Below are 19,113 nucleotides of genomic sequence, written 5' to 3' on the forward strand. Positions count from 1 at the left end.
GGTGGGGGTAGTTACCTGCAGGAAGGGGGAGGGGAGCCGGGCTCCTTGCCCTCACAGGGGGAAGGATGAAGGAACATGTGGCCTCCCAGGATCATATTCAGGAGGAGATGAGGGGTTGGAGGGAGCTCACACCAGATGCACTCAATTTTCTATATAAAAATCAGGTGAGATCATCCAGCAAGTGTCATCGGGGAAGGGCAAAGCAGAATGGAAAACAGAGAGAAGACAGGCCGTGTTTGAAGTTTTTAAGCCTTAAATGTGTTGCACAGCGGTGGCCAGGATTAGGTAATTGGTGATTTGTTTTGTTTTTCAGCAGAAGTGATGGATCCGTGAAGGAGAGAATTCGGGGCGTTTGTTCGTTGTCACGCACTTAAGCATCGCGATTTTATTCCTCTTCAGAACTGCTGCAACGCGTGGTCGAGATCTTTTAAAGTTATGAACTTTATGCATTTTTTTTGTCTCTAGAAAGATCACATATTTATTTTTTAAAATAATTTTTAAAAATTTTTATAAATATATAATGTATTATTAGCCCCAGGGGTACAGGTCCATGAGTCGTCAGGCGTACACACTTCACAGCACTCACCATAGCACATACCCTCCCCAATGTCCATAACCCCACCCCCCCTCTCCCTACCCCCCCTCCCCCAGCAACCCTCAGTTTGTTTTGTGAGATTAAGAGTCTCTTATGGTTTTTCTCCCTCCCGATCCCATCTTGTTTCATTTATCCTTTTCCTACCCCTCAAACCCTCCACGTTGCATCTCCACTTTTTCATATCAGGGAGATCATATGATAATTGTCTTTCTCCAACTGACATATTTCGCTCAGCATAATACCCTCTAGTTCCATCCATGTCATCGCAAATGGCAAGATTTCATTTCTTTTGATGGCTGCATAGTATTCCTATATATATATATATATATAGGAATATATATATATATATATATATATATATCACATCTTCTTTATCCATTCAAGAAAGATCACATTTAAAGAATACAGCTTAATGCTTTTTCACAAAGTGAAGCCTCCTACGTGTCCCGTCCCAAGAACGAGAGAGAATGTGAGTGGTCCCCAGGAGACTCCTGGGTCTTTCGGGTCACAATGGGAAGCAGCACCTGATTTCTAATGGCACAGATCAGGTTTGCCTAAAACCAAATGAACTTTCAAGTCAATGCCTTCCTGTTCTTCCAAACCATAGGTAAGATCTTAAGTCATTGACTTCTCAAATGTTGTGGGATGACAGGGTTTGTTGGGTTCTCTAGTCTTGAGAGAGAGAGAGAGAGAGTGTGTGTGTATGTGTGTGTATTCGATTCTTCCAGAAGCTTGCTGCTGGTGAGCTCACAGTCCGTGAGGAGGATGGCTGATGCGTGACAAATGGGTACACACCTGACCTATCTCCATCACTTCGTCTGTGTGGGAGGGCGGAGGGTGCATGCAGGTAAAGGTCAGGAGTCAGGAAAAGTTGCAAGGATGGTTCTAGTCAATTCAACACATACTTACTAAGACTTTTTTTTTCCCCCAGCTCAGACTCTTATGACGGAGAATAAAGCCATAACTCAATACAGTAAGTGTCACATTAGTGCACAGAGCAATCCAGTCTCTAAATACACAGCACAGAATACCAAGTGAATATTCCTGCATTACCGTGCTCAGGGGAAAGGTACCCTGAGGGGTCACTGGTAGGGACAGGTATCAGCCAGCTTACAAACTCTGGTTTTTCCTACAACCGTATGGGACTCTTCGTGAAACTTGCCCCTGTATTTCAAATATCAGCTCCCACAAGACAAACTCTGATTCCTCTCTGCTGGCCCAGCCCCCAGCTTAAGGCCAAGTACACAGTAGGCGCTCAATAAATGTGTGTTACGTGAACAAGACCCGGTGAACTTAGAGCAAGGGTGTTTATACACAGAAGTTCTCTCGAGGCTGATGGGTGGACTTCTGAGGCCAAAGCTTGAGAGGCGGGTCAGCTGCACCATTTGTGGGGGGACCCTTCATCATCTCTGAGCTTGGTCTCCTCCTCCCTGACCTGGAGATCATGCGTATCTCACAGGGTTGTGTGAAGGAGCATGGTGGGTCTGGCATGTCCCACCTGCACCTCTCTCCCTTTGCATGTTCAGGGGCCCCCTTGGGCCTATGCCACAGAAGGGAACCGCGGGCCACTGGTCCCAAGCTTTGGGGGTGGGGGCACTTTCTACTCTCAGGGTAGAATCTGGCAAAATCGGGCTCAGAATTCTACACCTAGCCGGGCCAAGGTGATGACAAATAATATTAGCTTCTGAAGTTTACCAACAGAGCCGCTGAGCCACAAAAGAGAAAATCACACCCCCAAGGTCAAGGGAAAGAACCTTCCGGAAACTCAGCTGTTTCCAATCCAGCCAGTTCATCAAACACAGGCACTGTGGGCCGTGCATGTTCACGACTCATAGGACAAATGTGTGTGAGTAAAGCAGCATCCCCCCCTCTCTACCAGACTGCCATTTACCATCTTGCAACTCAAAGTGGGGTCCCTGGACCAGCAGCACTGGCATCGCTGGGGAGTTGGACAGAAATGTAGAATCGCGGGCTTTGGGACCTGCTGCAGACCTAGCGAACCAGCGCCTGCATCCTAGACAGATTCCAGCAGATGCACACACATGGCAAATCCAGAAACTGCTTTAGAGAGCTACGGGATCCCATACAGGACCACAGTAGTAGCTTAAAGCTCTGCTGTTTCGCTGAGGTCCCTACTGCCCCCTATAGGCCATAATCACAACAGCAAAGGACTGACTTAAATACAAATCAAGCCAGGGACGACGGATGCTGTAACGCTGTAGAAACGTTCCTCTTATGATCAGAGGTACATATAGGAGAAGTGGTAGATTCTCGAAATACCAGAGGCTAACTGAATGCTACATGTGTAACCACGGCAAAATCATACAGTTAAAGGGAAACGCAATTTCTTTCCTCGAGGGCAGTAAAAATAAGAAACAGGAAATCAATCTGGGGATCCACTTTTCCCCAGAAAAACTGAAGCTCGCTCATAGAAAAATAGCTCAACACTAGTACTCTTTGCTAGCCCAGAAAACATAATTTTCTTTTCCTTTTTTAGGGTTTCATTTAACTAATCTCCACACCCATCCTGGGGTTTGAACTCACCACCCCGAGACCAAGGGTCGCACACCCTTCCGGCTGAGCCAGCTGGGGCTGCAGAGCCCACAAACATTCTTTTCTTGAGACTGAATGTCTGTGTCTTCTCTATAGGTTCTCTTAGAATAACTCAGTCATCTACAATTCCATAACCATTGCTGAGTCCTGAGAATTGGTGTCTTTTACGTATTCATTCGGCACATTTAATAAAAGGAATTTGATTTTTTTCCCCAAGGAGGAATGGGGACAATGGGCAGTTACAGTGTTAGTCCCAGCTGGTGCCTGGAGTTGACCAGGAGGCAGAACATGTGCGAGCTTGGGCTGATGAGATCTAGGGCCAGTGAGGGTCCACAGGCTTCTCTCCCACCCTGTGCAGTGCCCAGAAGAGGCATCACACCAAGTGCACTAACAATTCCGAGAAAAAGGTCTCACGTACTTACAAAGCTTCCTACAATACCTGTGAGGTCAGTGCTATCAACTTCAAGCCCCCCCCCCCCTCCCGCCACGAGAGTTAGTCAGGGACAAGGTTGCAACCAGATGGAATTCCCCGTCCAGCCCGCCCCTGGAAAAACCCTGCTTCCTGTGCTCCCCACACTGCGGACCATCCGGGCAGGATTCCAGCTCCGGCTGCAGAGCGAACTCACACCCGTCCCTGGAAGTCAGCGTCCGCGGGACCATTGCTCCTGTGACCTTGAATATGCAACACAAACATTGACACCTCACATTTCCTTGGCCCCTCAATGCATCCACTTCCACTGCACCTCGTCCCTGACCATCACTCCCACCTTCTTGCTAATCTACAGCCTCATTTTTGGTCATTTATTCATTCAGTGAATATTTACGTTTCTCGAGCAGCTCCGAGACCCTAGATGTGAAACCAGGAATCAAAGGGTCAATCAATGCAGTCATCATAGCTATTGGCTACTAAGCGTGGGTGCTTTTTACCCAGACCTTCCTCATTTGCTTTTCATCTGAGGCGTGTCTCCTCCCCCCCACCCCCCCATCTCCTCCTTCGGCTGCCTCTAGAAGAAGCCCTTTCCTTGCTGCAGGCTCCACGTCTCAGGGACTGTCTTTGCTGCACATCGAGCAGAAGAATGGATTTTGGTTTGGTCACCAGCGCTCTCCTGGCCCTGGGAACGGTGCACTAACAAGGCAGAATCATCTCTTGCCCTTCTTGAGCTCAGCTGTCCAACACAGTAGCCACAGGTGGCCATTTAAATTTTAATCAAAATGAAATAAAATGAAAGACTGGGAGCAGCGGCGGCCAACTTGTAAACGCCGGATAGCGACAGCTGGCTAGCACTGGACAGCACAGACAGCGCATGTCCATCGTCACAGAAAGTTCTACTGCACAGCTCTGCCTTAGAGCTTTTATTCATTCTGGTGGCAGAGAGAGATGAGAAACAACATCTGAAACAGACATTATGAAGATATCAGGCAGAGTAAAGAGCGATGAAGGACCCCAGAGAAAAAAGGGAAAGATAGTGATGGAATTGCGATGCATGGGCTGGTGTTGTGACCACTGGCTCTAAGGGCCATCTCCTCTTTCCTGATATTCCTCCTCAGGTACCATGACCCGTGACCTATTCTCATACCTCTGGCTGAGCCCACGATGGAACAGCCCTTCCTGAGACTCATACAGAAAGAACCAGAAGAGGGTTCCTTATTCACTGAAGCCCCAGATGTGCCCCAGGATCTCAGGTATCTTAACCCCATCCAGATGAGCTGCTTGTGACAAGGCTGGAGGTACAGGGTGCTTTTTAGGAGCTTTAACACGTAAGGAAAAAGATGGGTCAGGAAGCACCGTCTAAAATGCTCACGGGTCCTGAGGATTGTCTCTGCCACTCCCCGCGAGCACCACGAGGTGGCAGCACTAGCTCACAAAAGCCGTGGGCGCCGCTCTCCCGTCTCCTCCCCGGCACAAAGCGAGCATCCCTTTATTACGAGGGAAACAGAAATCCTCCGGGGGTTAAGTGTGAACATGAAAATGGCACCTATGTAATTTTAACAAAGGCTAATTAGAATAGCGGCATGACCCAGAATTCTAACCGCCTGTGCACGGAGTCCAGAATAACGGAGTAATGCAGATAATTCTGCTACGTGTTGAGATGATCCCCCTCCCCTAAATTTTGTTTTTGCATCAACGAACACACAACAGTCCCCCGCCCCCCCCTCCACATTTCAAAGTGAGAAGATGTCTCTTGCCCTTTTTTGTAACTGACCAATTGGTTTTCCATTAGCTTCATGTAAAACAACTAAGTGAAGAAAATCTATACGTTTGTCCCCAGTTGCGATCTTGCAAGTTCAAGGCAATCTGCCATGTTCAGCATCTGGGATACATCATGTCTGCTCTGTTACCTCATCAGTGGGCACATATCTTTCCCAGATGGACAAAAGAAAAGGCCTATGAAGTTACAAGGAATGCAAAAACAGGCTCCATGCTCTCAACTTCCTGCTGCAGCCAGGTACCTAGGGACGGTAAATGGAGGGGAAGCCCGCTCTAGGTCTGGTTTGTCCGAATACGTGGCCAAGCGGCCCAAAGCCACACCCATGCATGCATGAGCAATCCAGGATCCCTCTTCGGAAGGGCGTCTGGGTGAGAGCTTTCTTTACGAAAAAGGGAGAGAAAGAGACAAGGCTGCAAATGGAGAGGTCACGGTTAATCTAACATTTTAGGGTTATTTAAGACACTGGGGTTGGAACTCAGCTCTTTGAGATCTGCCTAGAACTGCAATCTGGGGCGTGTGTCCAGCCACAAGTTTAATGACATAAAATTCAAGGCAATTGGGTGATATAAATCCATGTTTCTTTTTTTTTCTCTTTTTGAAGTTTTTTTTTTTCAGTTTATTTTTTATTTTTTATTTTTTTAAATCCATGTTTCTTTGTCCCCTTCCCCTCACTCGCTCCTTTTTGTGTAAGACTGTCCTCTAAGGACCACAGATCAGGAAGCAATATATATCAATTTGCAACTTAGAACAGTTCCAATCTTTCATGCACTAATTTTACTTTTGGGAATTCAGTCTAAGGAACTATTGCTAAATACAGAAAGAAATCCTAATATGGAAAAAGATGCTTTGTGCAGCATTATTTAAATCATGAACAATTTGGGGAAAAAAACTTTTAAATTGAGCAATAGAAAATAATCAAATTCAATGATCTGTCTCCATAATTGGTTATTAAGTCATCATGGAAATGATGTGGGAAGACCAGACAAAATATAAAATGCTCCTGTAATGAAGAGAACAAGGAAAATAGTTTGTACGGTTGTGACAGTATGTTTAAATTCTGCATAGGAAACAGACTATAAAAGGAAAATATGCCCAAATATTAAGAGCGTTGTTTTGACGGTGATTGCCAAGGTACATTTTCTTCCTTTTTCCTTTCCAATAGTTTCCAAATTACCTTTAAGTGTTATTCTATAACGGGAAATACATACTTACAAAAACATTTATTTTGAATTTGAAATAATTTCACTATTCTTTTATCTCACGTTTCAACCTGTCTTCTCCCCATCTTTGCCTCCCTGACTTAAAACCAACACCTTGCGGCTCAGTCTCACCCAGGTTGATATTCTGTTTCCCATGTAGGACAGTGGACTCTCTGCTGGAAACTTCTCAGACTGCTGGGGCCAGAGCACGAGCTGGTCTCAGCCAAAGGAGGGACGAGGAAGACCTGGGCCGTGGGCCCCAGCCATGGCTTGTGCCAGTCAGGCTATGGCTTCCACGGAATGTTTAATTATTGACATTGACAGAGAACGTAAGGTCGTATATTTTACAGAACGGTGGTAACCACTGGTGGAGTAAAGACGAGAGAGGTGTATAATTTCCAAAAGAGTAAAGAAAATCTAAGTCAACAATTAGATTCTAGTGATAGAATAGGAACTATTTGAAGGGAGAAAAAAACAACCATCAGATAACATGGCATAGCATGAAAACCCAAGACCAAATATATCCTTTTCCTAATAAATGCGAATGCTTTAAATCTTTCTAACAAAAGGCAAAGACTTATTTTGGCCCCAAAACAAAGTTAAGCTTTATTGTTTATAAGAACACACGCCTGAGACACACTGAGAGGTCAAAAGGAAAGAAGGCATACTTGGAAGTTGCCAAGAGAGTAAGTCTCGAATGTTCTCACCATTAAAAAAAAAAAGATAATTATATGAGATGATGGAAACACTAACTAACCTCATCGTGGTGATCATTTCACAATTTTCATGTTATCAAATCATCACACTGCTCACCTCAACCTTATGCAATGTCATCTATCAATTATATCTCTATAAAGCTAGACAAAAGAGACCAAAAAAAAAAAAAAGACCAGTTAAAATACACGAAACACAGAAGAACAAAAAGTAGGGATACAAAAATTGATATATAACAAGTAAAAAAGAAACAAAAAGCCATAGACAGGACAAAATAGGTTACCTTCTATGGCCAAAATTCCCACCCACAAGGAAGATACAATAGTTGTAAACATGGGCAGAATACCGTAGCCCTGAAACACATCAACAGCTCAACTCCCAAATGTAAGCAAGACACTGTAGACTACGTTCTCCGTCTTCCATAAGGGAAGGAAAAAAAATAATCAGGATACAGAGCATTTGGAGGAAATGTCCAGAAGACTTGATTTATGGGATACATAATGGGATATGTCATCCTGTTCTCGACATTAATCAGTATGCATCCCTCCCTCTTCACCCCTACCCAGGGCTCTCTGCGCCCACCCACACAGGGAGGTATGAGTCACTCACCGCAGGACAGACACAAAGAGTGCAAATCCTAGCTGGCCTAAGCACAAGACAGAGAAATGTCAATGCACGCCAGCAGAGCACTTGGCACCAGGGAAGGTCAAGGGGATGTGAGAGCCAAGGATGACAAGGAAAGGAAGAGGAGAACGCCCCAACCTCTGCCAGAACGTGGGCCATCTATCCAGAGTGCCGACACAACATGGCATCCTTCTTGTCACTGGCCCATGACAACCACTAAATGCCCAAAGATTCTGTAGTTTAGAGTAACACTTATTCGGGATTGAAGGCCCTCCTGCTGATTTCTTCTCATGTAGGTGACTGTCCAATAGCCCAAGATATTTGTATCCTCCTCCCCTGAAGAGACTGGAGAGCTGTGGGCCCTCGGGTCACTGGAGGGGCTACGGTGACATGAAGGGCATGCCTCGAATGGGCCGCTGTGGCTCCAGCTAGCATGAGTCTGGAATCTCATTCAGAGCTCGGACCTTCTGGAATGGGCGCTCCCATTATGGATAAAGAGAAAAACTGGACCATAAAAACAGAACACACAGTATGTCAAAGCTCTGTGGTACATTCATAAAATGTAACATAACGGGCTATGAAAAAAACCTTTAGGTTTTTTTGTACCATAGTACAAGTCTAGGATATAACAGACAATAAATAAAAGCAATGCAACCACCTAGAAAAGATTAAAACAAAACAGTCCTGAACATTTGGATCAAAGAGGGCATTAAAACTTCAAACACAAGTTCATTTAGAAAATAATCAGAAGAACTAGATCACATAATGAGAAAAAGGCGTGAAGCTGAGCCGTACTCAGGAAGAAAATTCACAGCCTTCCATGTGCTGATCATAAAACATGAAAGAATAAGAACATAGAACCCACACATTCAACTGAAGAGATGGAGGAGTCCCCAAACAAAGGTTAGTGGGCATTTGTGTTGCTGTTGTTTTTTTTTAAATTTTTGGCTGCCTAGGATCTGCAGCTGCTTCCTTTGTCGGGGGGGGGGTCCCTCAGGATGTGGATTTTAGACATCGAGAGCCTGGGTACACTGTCTAGACTTAGCCAATCAGATGCTCCCGCCCTGAACTCTGCATCTCACGTGGGTGCCTGAAAGAAGCAGGGAACAGCTTAGCCTTCAGCCTGGAAGCCACGGCCAGCTTCAGTGGCCAAGCCAGCACATGCCACTGAGCTGCCCGTGGACATGCTGGGATCTGACCCCCGAGATTCCGCGTTTCTGCACATGCCTCCTCGAGGTACCCTATGCGCCATCAATCTCTGGGCCCCTGATGCCCTTCTCCAGTCCATTCTGCTCCAGCTCACACTGGCCAGGGCCAGTTTCTTCCGTTATAACTTCAGTCTCCTGAGCAGAACAGAAGGAAGCCATGTATGAGAAAGAAAGAAATCAATGGTAGGAAAAAATCTATGGGATGATGAGTAAGCTCCAGAACCCGTCTGAAAGACCAACGAAACTGGCAAACCTTCCTGTGAGTCTAATCGCTGGGAAGCGAAGGTCACAAATACTTTTACAAAGGAAGAAAGGTACAGATTCTGAAGTTTAAAAATAATGAGATATGATGTACAACTGTGTACCCGATTAAATTAAGAGATGAATTACCAATATTGACTGGGGGGAAACTTGAATATACTATCAATCACGGAGGAAACGCCAAAAAGTTGTTAAAAAAAAATCTTAAAACAACAACAACAACAAAACACCAAAAAACCTCCTTCCCAAAGGGCACAGACCTGGATTGGTTTAGGGCAAGTTCCTTCAGACCTGTGCTATTTAAGCCATCCTGGGCCATGGAGAAAGGAGGCAGAGGAGCATGTATTGGACTAGCACAGACAAAGGGGCCCCAACTCTAGTCCCTGCACCCAGCGGACCTCAGTGCCGGGCTCCCCTGGGATGGAACGCGCCGTTGACTGTTCTGTGAACAGGCCACCTTGCTATGCTATCCTGATCCAGCCATCTCCACCCTCACACCACCCTGATACTTATGTATGGCTGGTGTCAGCCACCTGTAGGCCAGTCCAGCCCATACGGGATTCATCCTTGGGAGGCCGTCTCTATCCCCCTCCCCTCAGTCCACCTGCTCCCCTACCAGAAAATGAATGCTCTGCTCACTCCTGTCCACACCCTCTAAGGGGTACAGGCAGGTGCAGTTACCCACGAATCGTCAATGAGATGAAGTCAGGGCCAAGGGAGTCCTGAGCTAATGGCAAAGGATTTTTCCCTGGAGAAACGCACGACGCCAAGAAACAGCAGGAGTAAAACGGAAACGCCCTGGGCAAACCATGGCTCTCGGTCATCCCAGATGGGACCTGTTGAGGGCTCAGAAAAGAGGAGCTTCTGTCTTTTAGGGGGCGCCTGGAGGACGAAGAGGTTTGTTTCTTTCAGTGTTAAGCGTGGTTAACAGTGGGTTGGGGGTCTCCAGAGCCCTGGGACCTTTGGAGGCAGGGTTCTGCGCAGATGCGGACCTGGTGGGGGCAGCTCTGGCACAAGGAGGCATGGGACGCTCCAGGCCCGGGGCTGGGCCTCAGCTGTGCAAAATGACGCTGGAGAACCTACGCAGGTGGTAGGAACTACCGAGGGGGCGGGATCCCGCCCGTGGTGCGTGTCGTCCCCCCGCACCAACCCCCTCCCCCCCAAGGAGCGTGCACTTCACAGCCCCTTGGAGCCCCTTCCTCTTCATGCACGTGACAGTGGGCTTCGCGAACACCGTATTTATCAGCAAATTACCCAGTAACTGCTGGACCTTCTGGAAGGCCACAGTCCTGTGGGCGGACTGCACCCAGGGCACCGCGCGGGGGCAAGCAGCAGCAGCCTCGCTGCCCTCCTACCGCAGGTCCCCCCTCCGGGCGCATTTCGGTCCCCTTCGGCGGACTTGGGAGCATCCCTGCCTGAAAACGGACACCTACCCAAACTGCGCCCGAGGGAGGCGGTGTGGCCACCGAGCAAAAGCCAGTTTCGCACCAAGTCCCAGAAGCACGCAATGTGCGCCCTCCCTCCGCAGCCGCGGCCACGCCACAGCCCCCAGCCCGCAGGAAGCCCTGCGTGGGCCTGCCCTCCCCGCACCCGGGAGCGCCCCACGCCCAGGCCCCGCTTCCCCGCCGCGGGGCCGGCGGGTCTCCACGCAACAATGAGGCGTGGGCGGCCCCGGCGGCCTCATTTGCATACCGCCGCGGCTCGGCCAATGGGCTGCGCAGGGGCTTTGGAGCGCCGTGTTGCCATCTGCGTGCGCGCGTGTGTGCGAGTGTGACAGCCGCGGTGGCCGTGGCCCTGGCCGTGGGAGGCGGGCCCGGCGGAGCCCAGCCGCGCGGGGACCGGCCCCAGCGCCCGCTCCCCCAGCGCGTCGCGGCCGCGCAGCCCGGCGGAGTCCGGAGACCGATCCCCAGACCCGGCCGGGCGCAGTCGCGATGTCGGTGGCGGGGCTGAAGAAGCAGTTCCACAAAGCCAGCCAGGTAGGGAGGCGCGGGGAGGTCGGGACGTGGGGGTGGAGGGGCCAGGGGGCCGCGCTCCCCCGCGGCTTTAGGCCTCTGGCGCCCCAAGGGGCCTCTTGGGGCGCGGAGGTGTAGCGAGGGCCGCCCGCTCCCTCCGCCGCCGGCCCCTGCCGCCCCGGGCCCGCGCTCTGCCCCGAGCGCTGTCACTCGGAGGGCTTCCGTGGGCCAGGAGCAGAGGTGGCGGGCCGCGGGGGCTCGCGCGCGGGACAGGGGCGCGCGGAGGCCTGCGCGCTGCGCTCGGCGCCGCCCCCCTACCCGCGCTGGGCGGGGGACCCCGGGGCCGCCGGGCGCCTACCTGGAGGTTGGGAGCCCTCGCGGGCGCGTCTTGCAGCCTCACGGGGGGTCGGGGTATGCTGGGTCCGGCGGACGCCTGCGGGTGGACCCCGCCGGAGCGCGCCGCGACCCCGGGCCGGGGCTCCCCATGGCGGTGCCTCGCCTGCGCGCCGTCCTGGCGGCGCCGGCCCGGCTCCTGCTCCTGGAGAGCTGCGGTGTGGCGCGGAGACGTCGGCAGACGCGTAAACAAACTGTTAGACGCACCTCCACGCGCAGAGCGCGGCAGACAGCACGGTGGGGGCGTCTGGGAAAGCTTCCCGGAGGAGGAGACGCGTCTTTGGGGAATTAAGTAGGAGCAGGAATTGTGGGTGGGGGTGTGTTTGTGTGTGTGTGGAAGGGAAGGGGGAAGGGCGTTCTGAGCGAGGAAACAGGAAAACAGGCAGGGAGGCATGAAATTGCTGTGTGTGCGTGAGTGTGTGTGTTGACGACAAGCAAATTTGTATTCCAAGATTGCGGTCTCTTCCGGCCATGGCAGAACTCACACTGTCGAGCCTATCCCACACCTGCAACCCTGGTTTTGTTGCTCTGCCTCTCCCTCCTCCTCTCTAGCCCCCCCCCCCCAATTTGGCTAGCACCAAGGAGGACCGATTTCATTCAGAATCCACGTTTATGAGATCTTAAGCCACGAATTGGAAAGCAGCCGCGATTAGAGGATTCTCTTTTTCTAGCCCCAGTCTCAGGCTGAGGACGCTGCCGTTCCCTCGCTCATACCTGTTCTGTGAAGAAACTGGGTGATGCCCAGATTCTGGCTGGGGACCCTGGTTGGACAGTGGTGCTCTGTGCAGGGTGATAGGAGTCCTGAAGGAGGAGCCTGCTGGGTGTACCCATCGCTGGCCCTGGGCTCTTTTTGAAGGGTCTGGGGCCATTCAGATGTCAGTGGCCTCGGGGCAGGTGCCTGCCTTGATCTGGAGACTAAGGGGTGAGGCCAAGACTGGAACTGTAGACTTGGGGATTTAAGCCCTAAATGGACATTAAAAAATGTAAGTGCAGGAAAGTCAGAAAATGCACGATGAGCTAAATATAGGCTCTGGGGAGCAGCCACATTTGGGAATGTTTAGCCCAGTACTTGATCAGGAGCAGCCACTCAATAAATATTTGTTGAATAAAGGAAACTTTTGGGGTAGAAGAGCACAGGAAGGAAGGAGCTGGTAGAATGTCGGAGAGAGAAGAGTGTCGTGGAAGCAGGGTGGGGGCCTTTAAAGGCAGGAGCAGTGGGCAAGTGCTGCTGTGAGCTCAGAACTAGAGCTTGGCTGGGCACTGGGGGACTAGTAGTTTCTGGCTGTGCTTGTTAACACTGGCTTCCTTAGCTCGGGCCAGGAACTGACCATTTTTGAAGATTTTCATTTGTTTGGTATGAACTTAAGAGGAGCACATCTCAGAGATGACAGACTCAAGGGTGATCCAGGTCGGTTTTTGACCCCCAGCCAGTGTGAATGTTGAGGTCTTAGAAAGTTATTGGCATTGGAGAAGTGTCATTCTGGTGATGAGGTCATTGAGTTTAACCACCCGTCATCAGCCCCTTAAAAACAAAATAAGAGTGGATCTCATTTCGCCTTTTTGCATGAGCTGAGGTCTTTTGTGCATTTATTGGGAAAGAAAGGAATCACGGGTTCTCTCTGTGATTTACAAACCACATTTTGTGGTCAGAGTGTCCAGTAGGTAAGTTTTTATCTGTTCTAGAAGTCTTTCTAAGAAATCTTGCAAGGGGACAGATTTGGGGGAGAAATTAGACCGGGTTTAATAGAAGAGGGAGCATGAGAGTAGAAAATGCCAGATGTTCTTCTCAGACATTTTAACAGCGGGTTTTAATTCACAAGAACCTTTCCAGGGCAGGGGAAAGGGAGTCCCGGATGATGTCAGTGGCTTGATCATTCCCAGGGATCCAGGCCTGCCTGTGCCACTGACCAGCCCTGTGACTTTGGGAACGTGACTTAACCCACCTAAACCATAGTTCTGTCTGTACCTGGATTAGAGGATTTGGAAGCTGTGTCTCTGTTCTAACATTGATTGTAGTGACGCACAACTCTGTGACTATTGCGAAAACCATGGAATCCGCCTTTGTGGGTGAATTGTAGGGTCTGTGGGTTATATCTCACTATATACCTCCCAGTTCTGAAATCTTAATTCACTTAAAGTAGTTCAGAAAAAGATGGTAAAGTAGATCTTTCACAAATAAAGGAACTAGGACCATGGTGACTGACGATAATTTTTCTCAACAACAGACAAGGTAATAACTTACAACCTCCTGATAACTGGCTCTTCTTTCTTGGTATCTCACTTTTCCCTCACATCTCTGAAGGGGGAAAAAAAAATCCCCTTACGCTACTGAGAATGAAACTGTTCACTGCAGGGATTATGCCTCATTTTGGTAGCAGGTGGAGACCGAAAAGGAAAGAGGGAGAAAATAAAGGAAAAAGAGCACAGGTGGCGTTGATCACAAAATCTAGTTGATTCTCTTCCTCAGCATTTCGACTTAGAACCCAAGTGTCCCTCGTTCGTAATTCCTCTTTTTGCTCTCGAAAGGATTTTTCAATGTACCCTCCCAACTGGTAGGGATGTAGCATGAATTCTTAGAGATAAATACAGAGAGCTTAAAGATGGCCTTGTGGTTTCTTATCAAACATGGTGCCCCATGAGTGAAAATGCAATTCAGAGTAATTACATCAGGGTTACCACTCACTGATTTGTATTAATTATGCTTAATAAGGCATACTTTGTGGTGGTTTTCTTGACATGGTGGTTCCTGTTGGAGCGGGACGGGACACTCAGGCCACCTCTGTATTCCCTCTGAGCTGAACTCTGTGCAAATAGCCATATTCTTTCTCTCTGGACTTCCAGAAGGCGTGTTCCCCATCCCAGGGAAGTCTAGGGAGCAGTTTAGCTTTCCTCTTTTTCTTCTTCTTTCTCCAGATTAACCATATAGCGATGACCCTGGATGGTGGTGACACTTGTAGACTTCATGTTCAAACAGTTTTTTTTTTTTTGAAGGGGGGGTTAACTCCCCTACTGTTTCTCTTTTAATGCATTAACCAGAAAAAAATCATGAGCGGTTGTAAGGGGCCTAGAGATTTTTCGTGTGACAACCAGCTGCCCATACTGGCCATTTATGGGTAAACACTTCAGAGAAGGCCAGTCTTTGTAAATTATGAGACTCTCTTGGGAGGCAATGAACGCATCTTGTTTCACTGTCTTGTTGGAGAGAAAGATGAAAATGCACTTTACAAAATCCATAGTGATTTTTTTTTCTCTGAGATGCATCAGAAAGTGTATGATGCTAAAACATTGTCCCTTTCTACATAGATGGCTTGATAAATTCATCTGTAAATCTTTGTGTTTTTTAAAAATTTTAAGTCCAGGAGCTAGAATAGATGTCCAAGCCAAATTGATTTTGATTTTTTTACACAATGTAATCCAAACATTTCTTAGCCCTGGTGCCTTTTTTTTTTTCCTCTAAAGTAAATGTAAATTAGGGTATCATTTGCTTGGAATTTGATTTTAAAAAAGGCATTTAAAAGCAGGGATTTTTTTGGGGGGGCTATTTTTTTCAGGTTAATTTTTCAGCTTGATTAACAAATGGAGTGTAAATTGTATTACCTAAAGTTAAGCATGTGGGGGATCATGTGTATTTGGGGGAGCTGATATTTCTGGGTCATGCTGTACCCAGAAAACAAAACTACAGGTAAACAGAGCTGATACACTACTGTATTTGGCTAAGTAGTAGGAGAACAAACTTTGAAAGTTCTACACCATCAAAATGCGGATGACTGGATTTTGCATTTCAGTAGAAACCTGGGAAAGTGTTGAGGTGGGGGACAGGGTCTGGGGGGAGGACCAAGCCCGGGATGGGGAGGTACTGTGGCATTGTGACTGCTGTTGGATTTCTGTGAAATGCCTTCCCAGGGAGCTCTTGCTTGCAATTCCCAGGGTCTTGTCCATATGTTGTGAAAAGAGACGGGGGAAAAAAGCCCTCGCTCGGTCTGAGATCCTGCTTCTCCCCATCCCATTTTCTCTCTCCCCTTCCCAGCAAAATGTATGGAGAACATGGTTGCCCCATCTCTACTTTCTGATCGCTTGTTCTTAGCCGGTTCCTGCCGGCTGTCTTCTCTGGCGCTCTGAGGCCTAGGTCTCCCACGAACCTCCCCCGCTTGCCCCATCTTGGGATCACTTCCCCACCTGACTCTCAGCAGCCTGTGACCCTGAGGGATTGTTCTCCTCTCACAGCTCCTACACTGGCTAGGTTTTCCTCTTCCAGATCTCCTTTCTTTATTGCTCCTTCGCCCCCCCCCCAATCCCCCATACGTCCTGGAGTGCCCTGGGGCTCTGGCTTGGACCCCTCCCCTTTGTCTCAGCCTACACCCTGCCAGCATGTTTTCTCCAGCCTCATGACGTGTAGACGATCCATACATTTGTTCCTCTGGGGATGGTATTTCTGGTCCAGACGCTCCTTCTGCATACAGACTCCTGACAGACTCCTAGGGGTCCCCTTTCCCCCTGGATATTTAAAAAGGCTCTCAAACTTAAGCCATCCAAACTTGAACTCTGGGTTTTCTCCACCCAGGCTTGTTCTGCTGGCCGTCTCCATAAACCACACCGCCGTGCCCTCAGCTGCTTGAGTTAAACACACATGAAAACCATCCTTCATCTTTGATTTTTTTTCTTTCCCTCATTGGACAGGAAGTTCACCAGAAAGCCCTTCCTCTTGGCTTTATTTTCAAAATAAACTGCTGATGGGTTCATCTTTCTTTTATCTCTGCTGTCACTCTGCTTCTGGCCCTGACCGTGGCCTCCCGCCCTTAGGGCTGCAGGAGCCTCCCTCCCTGTTCGCAGACCTTTATTCCTACCCGCTGCAATCTGTTTACTCACAGTGGTCACGATGCTGTTTTTAAAATATGTCTCAGACCGAATCATTCTTTGCTCTCATTAATTCTTCCTTGGCTTCCAGCGGCATTTAGAACTAAACCCAGACTTCCTCCTCCTTTGGCCTGTGAAACCGCACATCCCTTGGCCCCCTCCCACCTCCTGCTGGCAATCAGACACAGGGACCTCTCAGTTCCCCTGAAGTGCTAAGGTCTTATCTCAGGGCTTTTGTAGTAGCTGTTCCCTCAACCTACCCCGCCTGGCCTCCTGATCTATGCAAGGTGTGTCCTTCTTGTCATTTAGATCACGGCACAGATTCCAGGGTGGCTCGTCAGCCAGGTCTTCCCTCCCCATCACCCAATTCAAATAGAGCTGTGCCCTCGCTATCGCGTTACCCAGGTGTTTTTGAAAACCACACCACAAATATGTTAATATTTTGACAAGTGTATTCAGTGTCATTAGTTTCCTTTGTAACCCAGTGTATTTTTCAATTAAACTTTGTTTTGAGATAGTTACAGATCACAAGCAATTGGGAGAAGTAGTACAGATTCCAGTACCTTTCCATGGTTTGTTTCTAGTGGTAACATTTTGCAAAAACTATAGTTCATGATCACAAGCTACCTAAACTGATACAGTTAGGATACAGAACAGATCTGTCACCACAGAGATGATGGCCACATGCACTTCCCTCCTGCCCCCACTCTTTAACCCCTGACAACCATTAATTTGTTCTTCTCTCTAATTTGTCATTTTAGAGGTGTTAAATAAGTGGAACCATGCAGTCTGCAACCTTTTGGGATTGGGATTTTATCCCTACATAATACAGCAGTAGAGATTCATCTAGGTTGTGGTGGGGATGGACTCCCACAGTTTAACCACTTACCTGTTGAAGAATATGGGGTTGTTTCTAGGTTGGGGCTCTTACGAATATAGTTATTGTATGTATTTATGTACAGGTTTTCCTGTGAACTTAAGTTTTCATTTTGCTGGGATAAACGCCCAGGAGTGCGATTGTTGCATCTTATGGTAGTTAACGTGTTAACTATTTTAAGAAACATAGTTTTCCCAAGTGGCTGTACCATAGTACATTCCTACTAATAATCTGTGAACGTTCCATTCTTTCCACATCATCCTCAGCATTTACTGTTAGTATTTTATTTTATTTTTTAAATTTCATTGTGGCTTTTATTTGTATCTCTCTAATCACTAACAACTTGTCCTGTGCTTAGCTTATTGACTTTCTGTATCTCCTTTTAGGTGAACTGTCTTCATATCTTTAGCCCATTTTTAATAGGATTTTAAAAATTGTTGTGAGTTCTTTATATATTCTGGATGCTAGTCCTTTGTTGGATGTGTGGTTTGCAAGTGTTTTCTTCAAGTCTGTAGTTTCTTTTTATCCTCTTAACCTGGTCTTTCATAGAGCAAAAGTTTTTAATTTCGATGAAATCCTGTTTGAGAATTTCTTCCTTTATGGGTCATGTTTTTTGGTATCTAAGAACTCTGCCTAGCCCTGGATCCTAAGGATTTTTTCTTCCGCTTTTTTTCTAAAAAGTTTTATATTTTACATTTAAGTCTGTAACCCATTTTTAGTTAATTTTTTTTTAAAGTAAGTCAGGAGACTGGGGCCAGAGATCATTTTTTTGCCCACAGATATTCCCTTAACGCTTGTTGGAAATCCACTGAATTACTTTTGTAACTTTGTCAGAATCAGTTGGGCATCTTCGTGTGGACATATTCATGTCTTCTCTGTTTTCTTCCATTCACCTGTGTGTAGTTGTCCATTCCTTTGTCAGCATAATCCAGTCTTGATCACTGTAGCTACATGGTAAGGCTTGAAATCAGATTGATTCTTTCCAAGCTAGTCTTCTTTTTCAAGATTGTTTTAAGTTATTCTAGAGTCTTTGTCTCAATTTTAGAATCATCTTTCCTGTATGTACCAAAAAACCCTTATGAAATTTTGATAGCGATTGCATTATACCTTTTGGGGTATATTATATTTGGGGTATATTATATACATTATACTATTTGGGGAGCACTGACATTTTTCCTATGCAGAGTCTTCTAGTCCGTGGACACAGCGTGTCCCTCTATGTAATTTGCCCTCGGATTTCTTTCATTGGCATTTTGTAGTTTTCAGAGCACAAGTTGCTAAATGTTTTGCTAAAATTGCACCTAAGTATTTCATGCTCTTTAAAGCAATTGTAAAAGGTATTATGTTTTTAATATCCATATCTTCACTGTCAGCATTTAAAAATATTATTGATTTTTGTATGTTCAATTGTTCTAGGAGGGTTTTTTTCCCTTTAATTAAAATTCCCTGGGATTTTCTATGCAAATGTCATCTAAAAATAGGACAGTGGTATTTTTTCCTTTCTTATCTGTATACTTTTTATTTCTTTTTCTTGCTTTATTACATTGGCTGGAACCTTCAGCAAGATTTGATAAATGTGGTGAAAAAGGAATCCTTGCCTTTTTCCCCATTCTGGGGAAAACCTTTCAGTCTTTCACTATTAAGTACAATGTTAGTTTGTAGGGTTTTTGCAG

General features: G+C 47.3%; 1 protein-coding gene across 2 annotated transcripts in view; it reads left to right on the plus strand.

Annotated features, from left to right (window-relative positions):
• The first annotated feature begins 11,110 nt into the window (after positions 1 to 11,110).
• The window catches only part of SH3GL3 (SH3 domain containing GRB2 like 3, endophilin A3), a 129,708-nt gene continuing 121,705 nt past the window's right edge, over positions 11,111 to 19,113 (plus strand). Inside the window, exon 1 of one of the 2 annotated variants that reach the window (XM_032836848.1) lies at positions 11,111 to 11,340. In XM_032836848.1, the coding sequence (XP_032692739.1) occupies positions 11,296 to 11,340 (45 nt within the window). In that variant the 5' untranslated portion in view covers positions 11,111 to 11,295. The remainder of the gene's footprint in view (positions 11,341 to 19,113) is intronic. The other variant, XM_032836846.1, reaches the window with a different exon arrangement.

This window comes from Lontra canadensis, unplaced genomic scaffold, assembly GCF_010015895.1.
Source record: "Lontra canadensis isolate GAN:19392208 unplaced genomic scaffold, GSC_riverotter_1.0 scaffold94, whole genome shotgun sequence".
NCBI classification, from domain to species: Eukaryota; Metazoa; Chordata; class Mammalia; order Carnivora; family Mustelidae; genus Lontra; species Lontra canadensis.